The sequence below is a fragment of the Coturnix japonica genome, chromosome Z (assembly GCF_001577835.2).
Source record: "Coturnix japonica isolate 7356 chromosome Z, Coturnix japonica 2.1, whole genome shotgun sequence".
Lineage (NCBI taxonomy): Eukaryota > Metazoa > Chordata > Aves > Galliformes > Phasianidae > Coturnix > Coturnix japonica.
The window spans coordinates 24,409,042-24,427,883 of NC_029547.1; the positions used below are offsets into that span (position 1 = coordinate 24,409,042).

The 18,842-nt window shown below is 36.5% G+C and overlaps 1 protein-coding gene across 1 annotated transcript in view; it reads right to left on the reverse strand.

Moving 5' to 3' along the window:
- Positions 1–6,280: 6,280 nt before the first annotated feature.
- Positions 6,281–18,842, reverse strand: part of LOC107306098 (zinc finger protein GLIS3-like) — a 44,246-nt gene continuing 31,684 nt past the window's right edge. The window contains exons 5-7 of the mRNA XM_015848920.2: positions 18,265–18,443; positions 12,464–12,646; positions 6,281–11,204 (exon numbers count right to left, since the gene is read on the reverse strand). Of these exons, the coding sequence (XP_015704406.1) occupies positions 11,068–11,204; positions 12,464–12,646; positions 18,265–18,443 (499 nt within the window). The 3' untranslated portion in view covers positions 6,281–11,067. The remainder of the gene's footprint in view (positions 11,205–12,463; positions 12,647–18,264; positions 18,444–18,842) is intronic.

Below are 18,842 nucleotides of genomic sequence, written 5' to 3' on the forward strand. Positions count from 1 at the left end.
CCTCTAGAGTGGTTCAGTACCATCTAACACCATCTTTGGATGTCATCTCTTTTTCTTCTGGTTACTTCTATTACTTCTAAAGGGAGGTAATGGCAGTGTTTCTCTCTTCCTCCCACAGTTGGGAGGTTGGAATTAAATTATCTTTAAGGTCCCACGCAACTCAAACCCTTCTATAGTTCTCTGTTCAAAAGCCTTCTGGACATGGTCTTAGAATCAGAGAATCTTAGAATTGCTCAGATTGGAAAAGACCTTCAAGATTATTGAGTCCAATCACAACCTAACCATACTACCCTAACTCAACAACCCTCCAATAAATCATGTCCCTGAGCACCATATCCAAACAGTTTTTAAACACATCCAGGGATGGTGACTCAAACACCCCCCTGAGGAGCCTGTTCCAGTGCTTAAAAAACCTTTCTGTAAATAAGTTTTTCCTGATATCCAGCCTAAGCATAACCTGATGCAACTTGAGGCCATTTCATCTGACATTTGCCACCAGTGAGAAGAGACCTGCTCTTGCTGTAAGCACCATTCTGATATTGGAAGAGGGCAATAATGTCTCCCCTCAGCCTCCTCTTCCCTCAACTAAACAGCCCAACTTCCTTCAATTGCTCCTCATAGGTCATATTCTCCAAGCCCTTCACAAGCCTTGTTGCCCTTCTTTGGACCTGCTCCAGAACATCTTTGTCCTTTCTGTTCTGAGGTGCCCGGTTCCTGGACACTACTTCTGTAGAAGTCTTTGTTTGAGCATGAGAATTGGAACAAATAACCTCCCATCATAAATGGAAATCAACTTTGCTTTTACTCAGACGTTGTGCGTAACTTGATTCTGCTTCTCAAGCATTTTTCAAGCTATGGTATGCATATATTTTTGGGAGGACATAATTTCAAAGTTATGCAAAGAATTCACTTAGAATGTGTCTTATTGGAGAGGTGTGGTCTGGCATCATTTTTCACCCTGCTGTTTCTGGAATGCCCTTGCACTCTGTTACATTTTGTCATCATGAAAAGATGCATGTTTGAAATTCCTGGGTACACTTTTCAGAATTAATTACTGGAGACTTTAAGGAGATTCAATGAAGCAAATAACCTCCTGACTCTTGCATTGTAAAATACAACCCCACAGTAATAGGGCATCACATACTTACACAGGTTAAATGATGTACAAACAGGTGATACGTTTCTAACACAGTTAGCTGTCACTTTTCATCAAGTGCTTTGCCTCTTTTCTTGAAGAAAAACGACTTACTATGGGAGACCATGAAATGCTGTTGGACAGAAATCTTACGTTATCACAGATGTCTGGGTGGATTATTAACATGGCATCATATCAAGTGCTCTTTTTCTCTCACTCACTTCTGATAATTAGTTGAAACACGGCACTCAGTAATACTGCTTTGTTAAATTCCTGCAGCATGAGGTAAGGCTATAGGATTAAGTCCAGTTTTGTAGTCTCACATGTAGTGTAGAAGGGAGCAGAACTGAGAGGGAAAAGACTAGTTTACTCACATTTTATCTTCTTTTCACCCAAGTAGAAGTATATTAAATTTAGATAAGCTTTTACTGTGACACTTATTAGGACATGATATTCATGCTTGTGCCAGGCTCTTTCCATACAGATCTTAGCATAATCATTCCCGGGTCATTTCAGTACAGATGGGCCCAAATTAAGTTTTACACCATGTTTTTATATACTTCCATTATCCTGCTCTCCAGCAAAAAAATGCAAGATAGAATGACGTTCTTCCTGACTTTGGCGTGGGGTTTTCCTTGTTTCTCATGGAAAGTAAATTTCACAGTGAATCTTAGTGTATTAAATAACTGTCACAGTATGCCAAGGAAGGCTGTGTACCAGGCATTGGGTCTCCAGAAATATGAGACAAATAACAGGGAGGAATGAAGGAACTGGGACCAGTGAATGCAAAGCTGTCCTTTGTAATATAATTTGTTAAGTCAGTTAAGTCAGAGAAGAGAAGATATACAATTCTGCCTTGTCAAAATAATAGTGTCCATGGTAACTTGCTATGAATGGGTACACACGGTACAGTGCCATTGAGAATCTATTAAGGGCTTAGATCAAGTTGGAACAAGGCTCCCAGGCATTGTGAGCTAATCACTGTGACTAAAACAAACTGAGAAGGCAACAAACAACTGCTGGAGGATCTTCTGCGTCTTTGACGATGTTTGCAATGGATTTATTGTTGCAAAAACTATAATTTTCTTACAGATATTGCTGAGAGATGCAACTCCAAATTAAGTTTAACTTTTCATTCTCCATTCGTTTTAGGAAAGAACTGTGAGAGTTTTGAAAAGAAAAAGCTTTTTTCAGCTGCTGTGTCTCCTTCATGTGTGTCTTTACATACATACTACATAGGTATTGCAGGTATATTGTACTAAGAATGTTTTTATTCTTAGTCATTTGTCCTGAAGAAGTCATGCTCCTGAGCCTTTCAAAATAGCATTTAAAGCTAATTTCAGTTGTTTATAAACAATTCCCTTTTTCTGCTAGCTTGAAATAATTACAATTCTGCTTCTGCTTCCAACTAGTTATTAGAACCTTTTAATTCCAGGCTGAACGTTCATGACTCTTTTCAAGTGGTGAACTAAGCTCTAGATCTGTTGCTTCCTTTGTTTGCCCTTTGATTTTTTAAAGGAGTATGTGATTACAATGCAATTGTGTTTACAAGAACATTGACACCTCCTACATAGTATAGCAAGGCACAGTTTTTACTTTCCACTCACAGTGTTGCAATCTCTCCATGGATTTAAGGAAAAGCAGACTAACCCTTATGCTCTGGATTTCAAACAACACTCCTATCTTGATGCCACAAATAGATTAATCTGGAAACAGATTCCCTGCCTGCCTTCAGGTGATTAGATTATGGCATCTTTTGAGCAAAGCAGTATAAAGTACATGAAATGTGAGTGATTTTAATTTCTTTTGGGTTAAACACAAACCTCAAAGCAAATTCATATGTATTATTTTCAGTCAGGGCATACATCCTAGGACATCTTCAGATATCCTATTTATCCCTTCCCTTCCCTTCTCTTCCCTTCCCTTCCCTTCCCTTCAGAAGGACTGAAAAATGTGTGTCTGGCAGAACGCAGTTTCAAAAGATTTGAAATTGCTGGGGTTAAAATCCCCACTTGAAAGGACTTTTTTGATTCCTCACTGGGTAAAAATCAAACCAACCATGAGTAAAGGTTTAGTGCTATCATAGCACCATCTAACAGTATTCCCTGAAGAATAAGCCATTCCATTTTTGTTACTTTAACTAACTTTTGCCAAGGATCATCACTCAGGTAAGATTAATTTAATTTGCACTCCCTCCCACTGCAGGTAGCTATGGCAGAACTACACCTGTGCATGACACAGAGTGGATGGCTAGCAAGAGAAATAACAGTGCTTTCAGTCTTGTCATGATCATAGATACGTCAGTCGCATTCTATCAGGTATTTTTTAAATGTATTTTTGAGGGTTTTGGTGTGTTGTTTTTGTTTGTTTGTTTATTCTTCTCCATTCTTCCTCTTTCTCATTTCTATTCTATTCTTTTCTATTATTATTATTATTGTTCCCCCAACAGTTTTATGCTGATATTTTCAGAGAATGTTAAGGGAAATGAGAAGGCCAGGTCACCTCTATTTTCCCCAGTTTAATCAATCTCACTGGCCCCATAGCTGGAATAGCTGAAGTTGGATGATTTACATGTGTAGTCAACCCTGCAGGGGCCCAGTGATGGGCAGGTCCAAGTACATTCTTGGTGGAAAGAAAAAATGTATAATATTGAGGAAATAGTTCCATTTCCATCTGTCTACCTAGAGGTAATGCTTTATCCTGTGTATCTACTTGCAACCATGCATGAGGTTTGTATTTTCTAGTTATAACAAAGGTATGTAGGAACTTTTAACTAGACACAGAAAGGCATTCTTTGTTACAGTTCACTGAACTGGCCCATCTCATTTGTGAATCATTAATGATACTGACTGCCGGGTAAATTTACTTTGGCTGTAAATCTATTAATGGCATGGGAAGATGTGGTAGAATGATTTTTCATACCTTCCTTCTAATTGAAAGCATTATACTTGAGGGAAGACAGACACAAAATATAAATAAACCTTTTGAAAGAAGACACAGCAGTGTTAAAAATCTAGCATTTTTCATTCTATAGGGCTATCATCATTCTATTTCCTGTAGATTTAAATTTCAGAGAGTGAGTATACAAAGTCAAGTATAAACTGCCCACTTTAAGACTGCTGATTATGTGAGAAACTTCTTTATGATGCTTCTTGAGCAGGCTTACTTACAATGGTTAACAGATAGGGCTTTAAAATGCTTTTATACAGCAGGTACTTTGAAATGCATTTGATGATATTTTGAGTGATAAAGTGATCAGGGTAGGAAACAACAAGATCCTTACAAAGTCAGAATATGTAGACATATCCCAGCAGTTTCCTGATTTGCTTGAGGATGATAGTCTAGGAAAATGCATATTGTGTTTTCACATAGAAGTAGTCACTCTAACTTCAAATAAAAGGCGTATTTTAATTAGGCATACTAAATATGAATAAGTTTAGAATGTTGGGTTTGTTTGCTTGTTTTATTCTCGGGACCTAGCTGTATAGCAAATGAGGCTTTATTAAACTACTTTTCATCAGGACACATTGGTTAGGAATACAGGAATAGACTGCAGCTCTGCCACACGCACATGGGAGAAATCCTGTAACTAAGTAGAAACAATTTATCTCTCATGACAAATTCTCACGTTTCAAACAGGGCTTTCAATAAAAAGATAGGACTGAGAAAAGAAACACCAATACTTCTTAGAACAAAAAATTCAACGTACTTGCATTCAGAAATGATGTGCTCTGCAGGAAGTTAGTTGTCATCTAGTTTCTCTATTATGCTCTACTATTTTGCAATAGGAGAGGCTGCAGGGCATCAAGAAAAAATGATCCAGCACAGGCAATCAATCCAAGAAAGGTACATGGCTTTGAGGTATTTGATGTGACAATACACTGTATACAGAAGTAGTATACTTCTCATTTTAGGGTCTGTTTCTACCAAGGAGGAAAAAAAAAAGAATGGTAAAACATAAAATTCAGCAAATCAGAGTTCTTCAGGGTAGCTCACAGTATTTTCTAAGCCTTGTGACAAGTTTCCGATATTAAACCAAGATGCAGTGCGAGAATTCCCTGGGCAGAGATAATTTGTGGTAAACCACTCCTAAAGTTATACACATACCAGTCAGTGAATGTGGGCTTACAAGTTTTGGTTCTGCTCATGGCTGATGCAGAGCCAACCTTGCTACTAATTTTAAAATAAAATCAACTTTCATCATTAATCTTAAAGGGCTTCAAAAAAATGCTTTTCTCCCCATTTTTAGAAAAGTATTTGACTGTTCCTCGCCCCATCTTTTACTGTTGCTATCACTTCAATCCTCTTTAAAAATTTAAGAATAATTTATGAATTTAATTCAGAATAATTTATGAGTTTTCATTTTCTTCTTAGATTTCTAGTCTAATTTATGGATGTGGTAAGAGATAATATTTGTCTTCATAAGCATGCTGGATTTTCAGAATGCATTTTGGACAGTGTAGACATTAGCATACATCAGCTTCAGTCTCTATCTTTTGTCAGCATTTTTCCTACTGCCTAGCAAAAAAAAAAAAAAAAAGAAAATGAAAAAAAAAAGAAATGCTCTGAAATAACTTCTCAATTCCTAGAGCACGTAAAAAACACCTCTGTAGCCAAACAGAAAAAAACTGTGCTTGAAAAAGTTTGATTGGAAAACTACTTCAAAAAAGAAAACAAAAATGATCACTGCACAAAAATGGAATTAAATGTTCCTATATTAGTTGTGCCTCCATAAGTGTTGTAAATGTGCAGAGGCATACACCTGTTTCTAAATCTCCAGCCTCCCTGTAACCACAACTAAATCCAGTCTTAAAACTCTTGCCCAAGTATTATTTAGAAGAAATCTCTGAGGAATATGTATTTTTCCATCTGTTCCTAATTATTGCAATGCACAGAAATACTAGCAGTGAAGGACAATGACGAAAGCAGTTTTCTTCAGGGCATCTCAAAATAAGTCATTCTAATAATCATGCCATTGAGATACATTTTCAGTTTTATTTTGTATTGTGTCCATACACCCTTCTTTTCATCTCTTACATTAAAAAAAAATACGAAACAGGATAAAAATAACTTACGATTATATGAAAAATAACTGTAACAAATTGCAAAATTTACACATACTAATAGAGAAAGAAGCGTAATTAATTCTTTCAAAAATTTATTTTTCATGGTATATGACAGATATGACTTTAGAACAAATATCAGCCAGATATATAGTACAGAAAATGGACTTCTTAGCTGTGTACGTAAATATGTATAAATATATAGAAAAATTTATTTCCACTTTCTCTTCTCACCAAAGTGCTTTGTGTAAAAACATTACACAGGATGCTTCTTTCTTTACAGAACAGAAGGACTTTTTTTTCTTAAATAAAACCCCACTCAGCTAATCTTAAGTTGTTGACCTTAGCTTTACCTAATAATAAAAAATGAAAAACATATAAAAACTTCACACAAACAACAGAAAGTGCTATTTGAAAAATTTTGCTATAAAATTACACAAGGAAAAGAGAATAAACAGTTTAAATGTAAATTTATATTCACATATCTTCAGATAAAGTTGAAAATACAATATAATTTGACAGATTATGTCTGGAATGAAAGACTTCAACATCCAGTACTAGTAAACAACACCACCTATGTGTACGCATATATAAATATATGTATATATGCACACAGAGAAGGAGATTCAAATACACGCACTTCCATGCGTCCAAACACTCACACAAATACCCAGTGTGCTATCTGAATTTTCAAATCCAGTGTAGACCCATTTCTAATGCAATGAGTCTGAAAACAAAGAAGCATATGAAAGAATGATTGTAAAGAATTATATTAGAATATTATTTAGTGTCCACAGTCTAAAATAACTTCATCCTTTAGATATGAATCCCTTTTGAAAATTAACATTATCCAGCAACTAGAAAAATAACACAAAAAACACTGAGGCACAAGTATTTGCAGCAAAGTCAGTAACTGGCATTACATTATATATTTTCATGAGCACCATTTTTTAATCTCTTTTTTATGTCATGATAAACACAATGTCCTACTTCAATATTCAAAACACAGGACATAAAATATGGTTTTGTTGTTTTGTTGTTTTTTTTTTTCATTTTTCTTTTCTAATATAATTGTGCTCAGTAATATATTAATCTTCCAAACTGAGTCTGACTGGAAAAAGAATAATGAAATAATCCTTCAGAATCCCCCTTGTTTATAGCACATAAGTAAACAAAGGCAAGCCATTTTATAGACCAATAGCCCACAGTTACGTATAGCTCCTTTTTAAAACTAAGGATCACAGAAAGCTGTGTATTGTATATGTTATATAAGATATATCTGTGCATATGAAAGAATGAATGAATGAAAATGAAATGGAAGTTTCCTTTTTCAGATGGAACTGATGAATGTGAAAATCACACCTTTTTTGAATTCTGTCTTTCTGCTTTCCCTCTGATCAGGATCACCCATAACATGAAAGCCCTCTCTACTGGATACTTCTGTGTACACTGTGTGCAATCACATAACAGAGGAAATATTTCAGAAGTGTTAATAATCAAGGTGGTCGGTAGCAATACTTCAGTACTGAACACAGCAACTGACATATTCTGTATAACCTTCTGGTTAGGATAATTTTGAAGCATTTCTATATACAAAAGAACAAATTTACAGATATGTGCATCTGTATACACTGGGCCCAATTATGCTCCTACTGACTTTGGAAGAAACAAGTGTAGTCCTACAAACTTGAAGTGTTCAGCAAGCCTGGTTACTCCTGCTGAATCAAATTGTGTGCATGCAGAGATCAGAGTAGGCTTTAAGACAGCACAAAATTAAAGCTTCACCAAAACGGTCTGATGATACACTAATGAAGATGTTGTTTTTTTTTTTTTTCCCATGCATCTTAGAGTCATGGAATCATTAAGGTTGGAAAGGACTTCAAACATCATCTGTTCTAGCTGTCAACACTACTATGCCCACTAAATCTCTAACATCCCATCCTCACTTTTCTTGAGCACCTCCAGAGATGGTGACTCCAACATTTCCCTGGGCAGCCTGCTGCAATGCTTAGCCACTCTTTCAGAGAAGAAATTTTTCATATTATCCAACTTGAACCTCTCCTGATGAAAATTCAGGCCATTGCCTCTAGCCTTATCACTGTTACCAGAAAAAAAGAGATCAACTCCCACCTCACTACAACCTCCTTTTAGAGAACTGTAGAGAGGAACAAGGTCCCCCTGAGCCCCCTTTTCTCCAGATTGAAGAATTACAGTTCCCTCAGCTGCTCCCTGCAAGACTTGTGCTCCAGGCCCTTCACCATCTCTGTTGCCCATCTCTGTAAATGGTCCAGGACTTCAATGCCTTTCTTGTAGTGAATAGACCAAAACTTAACATAGTACTTGAGCTGTGGCCTCACAAGTCTACTAATACCCCCAGATCCTTCTCCTCTGCACAGTTCTCCATCCACTACAACCTAAACCTGTAGTGTTAATTGGGGTTACTGCAGCAATCCAGCCTGTCCAGATTACTCTCTAGGGACATTGGCAGATCAATGTTTCCTCTCAACTTGGCGTCATCTGCAAAATTAGTGAGGATACATTCAAATTTGTCCAGATCATCAATAAAGACATGACAGTGTTGGCCACAATAACAAACCCTAGTGAACAGCACTCATGCCATGTCACCAGCTGGATTTAACTTCATTCACCATCACTCTTTAGGCCTGGCCCAGTTCTTTACTCAGCAAAGAGTATACCTGACTAAGCCGTTGACAGCTGTACTCTTGGGGTCCCGGGCTGCCATCTTCCCCAAGAGAATACTGTGTGAGATAGAGTCAAAGGTTTTTACTAAAGTGTAGGTAGATTACATCCTCAGCTTTTCCCTCATCCAGGAGGCAGGTCACTTGGTCATATAAGGTGATCAGGCTGGTCAAGCAGGATCTGCCTCTCATGAACCCATGCTGGCTGGACCTGATCCCCTGGTTGTCCCACACATGCTGTGTGATGCACTCAGGATAGTCTGTTCCATTACTTTCCCCAGTACTGAAGTTGGACTGGGAGGCCTGTTGTTCCCCATAATTCTGTACCTGTGTATAGAAGCCCAATGTCATTTAACCCAAAGAAAACCACGTCTGGAAACAACAAGACCTATTAATGCAAGCTGACATCAGAGGGGCACATTTACTTGCGATATGAGAAATAGAATAAAAGGGAAAGGAAAAAAAGGGAAGAATTTAGTAGAGAATTCTCTGTATTTAAGCCACTTCTTGGTTTAAATAATATATATATATGGTTTATTCATATTTACTTTGCATATGTTGAATGAAAATCTCTTAGTAAAATATAGAAGTATATATACTTGTACGTAAGAATATAATTCAGGAATACAATCTGCAGAGGATTACCAGTGTTTGTAAATGTCTGCACATAAATTTGTAAATTGAATAGAATGTCAAATTAAATAAGGAATTTGACCCAAACTGCATTCAACAACTCTGAAGAGCTTCTCAGATCTGTGCATAAACTTTTTTTTTTTAAACTGATGAGTGATTTCAGAAGCATAGTTACCATCTAGCCAGTGTGTAACAATCTCTGAATTTTTTTTTCCATCCTATTAAAACAGGCTGTAAGAATATTACGATGCACACTGTGCAGTAAGTCCACAAAATAGATGAATGTGGATTATTACCTTAAGAGCTCAGTCTTACATGATATTACAGTTACTCTCAAACTATGTATCACCACAGCAATGACATATCTATATTGCAAAATACTGGTTTTAACACATCTCTTGTGGCTTACACAGATAATCTTATTTTATTTTACACTGTACGAAATACGTCAAAATACATGGAACAGAGCCATCCACTGAGTAGAAGATGCAGAACCAACAAGTCCAGTTTTACATCTAAAGAATCACAGGGAACATAGCAACTTAAAATTAGTTCATTTTCTTCTTCTCCTTCTTTTTTTTTTCCTTATTTTTCTTTATTTTTTTTTTACTGGAAATGTTATGGGTTGCCTTTAAATCTATGAAATGTAAGGAAAAGTATTTTAAATTTTCTTACAGAGTACTATAGCACATACAGCAATAAAGCTCTACAACATAGCTAACATCAACATAAAGTTAGAACACAATCTTCTTTTCTAGCTGTTGTGCTAAATAAAGATGATGTCCATGTAGCTTCTCATGTAGTGCATTTAAATATTCTTATAAACTGCAAAAAAGAACTAGGTCAGAAGAAATGTTGGAAAAATAACAATGGTTGCACTGCACAGTTTAAATACAGAGGGATGGGAAAGTCACGTAAACCAAGGCCTGTAAGGAATCTAGAACCAATGCTCTTTGGCCTCAGAAAGAAGATACACACGTGCCTCCAGTGGGTAATACGAGGATGTATGTCTAATTTCTTTCCCTTTTTTATCTTTTGTTGGTGTATTTTTAACTCCAGAAGCACTGTATGCAAAAACACTTCCAAAAGTTTTGCATCCTTGAAACGTCTGTAGTATACTCTGGTTTTACTTCTTTTCATTATTTATTTTATTTTTATTTTTTTTAAGGAATTTTCTGAAGTGTTCTTCTCAAAGGTTACAGCCATTCAGATTGAGAGGATGATTGCCAACAAACAGTTTTCTTATTCAGTCTTTGAATTCCCTTTGAGAAGTTAATAAGAACAAAAAAGTAGAATTGCTGTGCCACAGAAAAAAATAAACAACTGCTAAGCTTTTGGCAAAATTTTCTTTCTCCAAGTGTTCTCCTCAGTTGGCTGCCTGATTACAGGATGAATGTTTAGTGATTTTTCCTCTTCAGTGTGTATGTTTATCCACCCATATTCATACACAGCATGCTTTTGGAGAGAAAAATTTTGTAGAGAAATATCAAAAGGGCAATATGAAATGGAATCAGCTTCTCAGTAGAGCTGGATGATTTTAGCCTTCAGTGTAGACAGAAGAAAGCTGAGTAGGACAACGATCCACTGTATTTATTTGTAGGAAACTGCTACCTTCTGGCACGCTGTGGGTCGAATCACCAAAGACACCTGTGGGCCCTGCTGGAAAATCATAAACTGGAAAAAATACAGAAATAATTCATTAACTAGGACAACTATATCTCAAAGAATACCCTAATACTTGTGCAGAGAACTGGACAGTGCTTCTAACCAAATGGACAAACAAAACAAGCTAGCCAATGTAGGTAAAAAATCAATACTTACGTAACCTACTGCTTACCAAGGGAAGATTTTCAGTTCTATCAAATCTGAATTACAGCAGACTTTATCACAACTAACACTTGCCCACTTAATGGATGCATCAATTACTATACTTTTAAAAACAAACTATATATATATATATGTGTGTGTGTGTGTGTGTGTATGTATGTATATATATATAAAATATAGTTTATGCATATATAGTTTATATATATATATATATATAAACTTTAGCTATTGAGTTTCACCATATGTGATGTATGATACGAGACAATAAAGTATTGTATAACTCAACTGCTATATAGCAGCCCCCTAGCAAAGGAGTAACAAACATCAGCATATGACAGATGTAAGCAATGGAATAACTGCTTAAAAATTTTGGTTTTATTACACTGTGAGACTGTGCTCTGAAGTGACATGGCTGCATTGGCTCTTCACTACATTACATAAGGATAAGATGTAAAAGAGATTTCAAAGCACACTAGCTATTAAGTGAAATCATCCCTTATGGAAAGACAAGAAACTACAGCATCATTTACAATTAGGCCCTATAAGCAGATTCACTGTATTATGCTGATTCTCTGCACAGAGGTAACTTTCTCCTCTCCAAAGCCTCATGCAAGCCCCTTAGGCATTTTCAGTTAGGAAGAAATTAAATTAAGTGTGAAAAGAAAAATGTGCACTCAGTCACTTAGTGTCCTGGAAATGTGACTAAATGAATTTCAAAACAGAAAGCAAAATTGAGGGTTTAAGTCATCTCAGGTCCCTGCTGCAATTCTTCTACCAGACCAGAGTGGCTGCACAAATATCACATAAAGGCTCAATTGACAGTATTTCAAAATGAATACATGAGTTAGTGACTCTCTGACCACCAGAGAAGATTATACCCTTGAGAAACCCTCCAAATCACACTGTTTGTATGCAAGCTACGTGTTGCAGTGGCCCGTGGTGTATGTCCCAGTGCGCACCATTCCACAAGGGTCTGAAAACCACCTCCTCTTTGAGAAGGGTCAACTCTGTCATGACTGCTGCCAGTCACACTAAGAGCTGAAGCAAATCTGTCTAAGTATAGAAACTATACACAACCTTTCAAAAAGTCCCCAGATGACATTTACCTGTAATACCAGAGTGAGCTGAAAAAGTACGATGAAAGACACCAAGTCCTGCCTGACCCACTGATGCAGGAAATAAACAGTCTTCAAAGGGAGGAACCATACTGCAAGAAACATTGTGTTGTATGTCCTTCTGAGTATCAGGATAATGTGGAGGGCAGAAAGTCTGAAGCTGTCCATAGAAACCTAGAAGAATGAAAAGAAGGCAGACAATAAAATACCTGGATAGAGATAATAAATGATAGTACATGTAATGTTGACCATTAGAAAGGAAAGAAGAAATCCTCACTGCAGTAGCACCAGGATTTCAGTTATTTTCCAGTGGTAAAGCAACTTTCATATGAGGCTCCCCAAGACTTCCTCCAGTTGCTATTAATTCCTAGTGCATTTTGTTTCATGGACTTTCTGGTCTTGACATGATTTCTGAGAGCACTGACTGACTAGATGAGATATTTTGCAAGATTCCTTTAACTCTGCAGTTCAGTTGTCTAAACTGATAACATCCAGAGCCTGCACTTGGCTACTGCCTGAAGGATTTAAGAAAAGAGTTAATTTAAATTAATGGAAGATTACTCAAGTAAGGCGTGAATAAAAAATAAAAAAAAAAAAAATAAAATAAAAAAAAAAAAAGCAGACTCACTCTTGCTGAGAAATAGAAAAAATAAATTAAATCTTGAGGATCTGCCACTGATATTCAGACAGCTGGCTGATAGTAGGGATGCCTAAGACACTCTGAAAGGCTGCCAGCTGATGATCCATGCGGTCTGCTGCTTGTATGCACAGGATTAGAGTCTCCCTTGCTCTTCAGTGGAATATGACAGAAGGCTTTTGGGTACTATGTAAGAGTAGAGAAAACATCAGGGAGCTATCCCAGAAAATAGATGACTGTAACTAGAAAGCAGAGAAGATGCTTTTATGGAAGCTTGAATCACAGAATCAGAATCTACTAATGATATTTAAGAGGGATAGTTCATTACTACTGATGAGAAATGGAGCATCAACTTCTTAAGAATAAAGACTTTAGAATAAAGTATACTTTAAAAATCAAAATTTTATGTCTGTGCATTTCCACACCCTGACCCAAACAAAGCTTCCAATCTCATATTCCTTTACAGAGGTATATTGTGCTTAGAAACTCACAGTGATCACAAAGCAGCTCACAAACTTCTGCTGGATTAGGGGCCATGACTACTGTTTGCTAAAGCTGTGCTGCATCTATGTACAAATAAGGCAAATCATAGATAATATGCATGAGAAAGTAAAAAGTTTGCTGTCTGAAACATAATATAGCACTTTGTCATCCAAAATCTGGGAAGAAAACTGTTTAGATCCAATGTGGTGTTAGAGGCATTCCTTTATTCTTCACAACGCACACCAGACAACTAGATGAGCAAGCACACACTCTCAGAGTACAGGTTCTACATTTATACAGTTAAGACATACATATGCAGTACTTAGTGCACACATTCACTCTTTTTCAAGGTCTCACAGATACGTGCTTATGTCCCTTTGGGTGTGCTCAGTAGTAGGGTGGTTGAGTGCCCACCTACTTCTTCCCCTTTTTTCACCAACAGCTTTATCACTGAAACATTTGACTAATTTTCATTCACTTTTCCTCAGTTTGGAAGATTTCCACTGCTTATTAGGCCATAGTGAGCCACTTTTTAAAAACAATGTATGTGGAACCTGAGGAAAATGTCCTTGCATGTTTTGAGGCAAAAGACACAAGAATTCTATTGTGACTCCAGTACTTCTTGTGAGGCAAAATCATTGAGGCAGAAGATAAAAGTATTCTATTATGTCCCCAGTGCAAAATTATTGAGGAAAAACAAGACTGTTCACCCACTAAAGCTGAAATGGAAAGTTTTAGAACTATCACTTATGGATTCCTTTTGCTAAACTAATATATTGGGTCTTAAACTATTGCTAATGTACTATTGCTAAGCAAACCAACCTATATCAGCTTTATATAGCATTACTGATTTTCTGCCAAATGGGAGGAAGGATGCATGGTTTAGGAGTTTTGTTACTCAAACTAGTTTTCCTTTGAGACTATATATTTGTGGTCTCCTACAAGGAAGCACAAAAATGTTGGCGTGTATAACATATGCATGAACTGAGGCAAAAACCTCACTATTTCAGAGCATCAGGATAGGGCAGGATCATGGCCAGGAAAAGACATCCTGAACCTATGCACAGGAACTCAAAACTTACACAGAGGTCTAGGTAACAATGTTGAGTGAAATACAGTCCTTGTGCTTCCAGCTGCAGTCTTGAAAGACAGTTCTGGGTGCACAATGTGAGAAAAACATTTAATTTACACACACATAGCAAGGATTTAGGCAGATCATTTTCATAGAAAAACAGAAATAATAATATTTTTCCTTCATTACAAAAAAGCTAAAGAAGAAAATAAAAGAAAGAAATGATAAGAAGAGGGGTTTGTCTTCAAAAGCAACCTGTGTATGTGTACAGTAGGCATGAGGTCACAGGTTCTGCTCACTCTAGACAGGCTGAACACTTGTAGCTTTCACTGTATTTTGCAGGTGCTGGAGGCACTTGGCAGAGATAGCCTCGAGATGACAGTTTCAATTTTTCTTTTCTTTTAAAGTTTAACTGGAACAAAACTGAGTCATACTGTAAAGCATGTTAGGAATTTGCAACCTTTTCAATTCTTAAATGTTCAGTTCTGACATTTAAGAAGCATTTGAGGCAAGATAAAATAAAATGAAAGGAAAAAAAAAAAAACAATTGCCACCTAAAAACTGACTTAGAAATTACATAGCTATTGACAGCTTTTGCATCCTTAAAAAAATAATAAAATTAAAAAAAAGAAAGCTTTTTAAATCAACTTTTTTTTTCTCAAGCAGCAAGAGAACACACTCTGGAAGTTTACTGTTGAGTCAGACAAGTTACCAGTAACACTTATTTCAGTCTGATGGTCTGAGCCAGCTGGCAAGACCCCTCAAGACACATGCTGAAATGTCCTTTCATTCTGCTCTGTACTCATTCTCTATTTGTGCTTTTCTCACAGCATCCTGTTCCCCATGCAGAACAATCTGGCAATAACTTTGCCTATTGCAAGCTGAAGCCTGGCAAAAAAAACTACTTACCTTGGGGTTGAGCTATTGTGAATCATATCCTCTACATTTGCTCATTCTCTACTCCAGCAAAAGAATATTGTCTAGAAAAGACTGAGAAGCTTTGACCTATTAGCATGTAACCATTACGGTGCAGAGGGAACTAGGGAAGTGCATAAAGCTCTTTCATTAACTGATATACCAAGTCCCCATCTATTTTTCTCTAAAATGGAAGAGCACAGAAAAAAAAACCCAAAACATTTTCTTTTTGGAATTCAGTGTCACAGATATCCATCCTATAGAATATACTGTTATAAACAAGAAGAACCAGAAGAGGGGACATTATTTTCTCCCAGTCAGTTACTTAGCACTTTTCCATGTCTTTCTCCATTTCTGCAGTGCATCAGGACACAGTGCAGAGCTCTGAACTACAATCCACACCATGACACAGATCTCCTAATGATCTTGGGACCTATTGTCTTGGTTCACATGGTGCTATATCCAAATTAACTGCACCAGATACATGATGCAGGATAACATGAAGCCATAAACAATTCAGACCCTAGACCCTGATCATACCTGACCCTTGAGATTACCTGTTAGAGAACTACCTGTAGCAACATTTTCCTACATTTTCACACACTTGTGGAAAAACAGAAAAGGGAAATGGACTGGGTGACAAACTTCCAGAAACTGAACAAATCTTCTCAGGATTGCAACTCTGAATTGGATCAGTTATTCATGACTAAACTAATTAAAACACGCACATGAACAACATACACACAAGGTTGTATCAGTTTTGTTTCCCTGAATACATACACTATCTCCAAGATTAAAGAAGTTGTGACACAGAATAAACAATAATTTTTCCGGCATGATAACATTATTTCCTGGGGGAAATTAAATACGTCTAAATTTAATGAAATTGCTGCATATTGCAAGAAACTCTTCTAGAAGCAAGAAGCTCTTGCTGTTTATCACATGCAGGGTCTTGCCCTGAATGATGCTGAGCATCTGAAAAAATACTGGTCCGTTTAAGTTTGTGGCAGAGTCCTGATCTCACTGGACTAAGAGGGACAGATTTAATTACAGATGTGTCACAGGCTTTGACTGCCATGATTATCATTTCCATAAGGCAGGAAGTTTCTGATTGACATCTTTTTCTGTCAGCTTTCTGCTTGGCATCACAAATTTCTCTCAGATAATATTTTCTTAAGATAATAATAACAATTGCCATTAATAAATATACACTGCGAGTGAGTGTTCCTTCCAGTTGTCTTTGCCTGAATCGCTTCAAAATGGTATTTCTTTGCAGCTCAATTCTAAAGTATTCACTAGATTAATTACACTAACATCAAGTAATCATTTGGTAGTATCAGAATGTGAAGAGCAAAAGGAAAAAGAATGACAGGGAAGAGCAATACAGACGTATCAGACATTGTACTGCCAGATGGACTTGCAAATTTGGAAAGCTAGAAATGTTTCTATTTATTTAAACCTGATTATTATTAATGAAAAAATAACTTTGTAGTACAGCTGCCCATATATATACTCCAGTATAGCTAACTCATATCATCTAAAAATTTCTTAAAGAAATGGAGCCTATTTTGCACTGAATATTTTGCAAGAGTTTCTTTTCTTTCTTTCATTATTTTGCCAGGACCGATCATCATCTTAATTCACAAACACATGTATATGGTCTCCCACAGTAACAAGACTGGCACATTCCTTTTTCCCATCACCCTCACTCAGGAATTCTGCAAAGTACCCTGGATCCTGTTTCGTGGAGAGACTGCTTACATCATGGAAAGCAAATAAATGAAATAAGCTTCTTTTAATTTATTTTTATTTTTTTCTTTTTCAAAATATGTTTCTTGTGATATCTATTGTAATAATTCCCAGGAAGCTTGATCAAGAGGCAGAATCCCAAAGACTATAAAAATGAAATATGAGCTGCACCTTGTGTATGTTAATATGACAAACATATATTTAATCAGCTGAAAGGTAACAGTTCTGTCAACTCATTTCTGAAATGCTAAGATTAATTACCATTCAGGCTTCGTACCAGATTTAAAATAAAATAAAATAAAATAAAATAAAATAAAATAAAATAAAATAAAATAAAATAAAATAAAATAAAATAAAATAAAATAAAATAAAATAAAATAAAATAAAATAGAAAAACAACTTTATATTGATTTCAGCTGCTGTTAATTTTCTTCATGACTATATAAGTCTGCAGTTGACTGATCAAATAGAGAGAAAGAAGTTTTGCAGAAACTGTTTACATAGTGCAAGTAGGAACACAGCTCTGAGAGACACGTATGCTAATGAATGAAGTTAACACAGTTGCAATGGATAAAAATATTCCACTGCTTATAAACTTGGCAACACTTTGTGAGAAGTTAGGGGTGATGAAAAGCATAACAATATCAAATTAAAATTGGAGGCCAACACATAATTAATTACTTTTAGTTCTATTTCAATAACAGTTTTGAAAATCAATCTGAAGCAAAACTCGTCACTCCACAGTAAGATGCATAAACATTAGCTAAACTATGAATTTCAAGAAATACAGAAGGCAAGGTCCCAGATGACTATAGCTTTCAGAAGGAAGGGGCCCTTGAAATAGCAGTGTCAGCACTTGAAACATTTTATTTGAAGCCAAGCAGCAGTGGCTTCAAATACAAACAACTAACATCAGTGATGAAGCTTTGTCCTTACCTTGGAAGTGGAGACTATTTGGTTGAAAAGGATTTGATGCTGACTCATATGTCTTCAGGTGCACTCCAGCAGGCTGCTGAAGATGAGGAAGCTGTGGAGTCTGTCTCTGTATCACAGAAGGAGGAACTGAAATTCTCTGGGGGCTGATGTGTTGGGAAGAAGAAGTCTGAGCAACAAACCTAGGAGTTCAGAAACAGACGAACCTATAGAATGCTGAAACTTTAAGGTAAGCACTGAAGATATTTTCTGCTTTACTTAGATCACAATAATGCATAGCAGTTTGCAGATATAAAATCTTCATAAAAACCATGTACAGCCCTAAATATGGAGAAGATATATTTTCAAATCACAGAATCACAGAATTGTTGAGGTTGGAAGGGACCTCTGGAGGTCCTCTGGTCAACCACCCTGCTCAAGCTGGGATACCTAGAACAGGATGCCCATGGCCATGCCTGTGCCAGTGGCTGGTCTTCAGCACAGTGAAGAAACGTTCCTGATATTTAGACAGAACCTCTTGTATTAAATTTTGCGCCCATTTCCACTTGTCCCAGTTCTAGGTACCACTGAAGTGAGCCTAG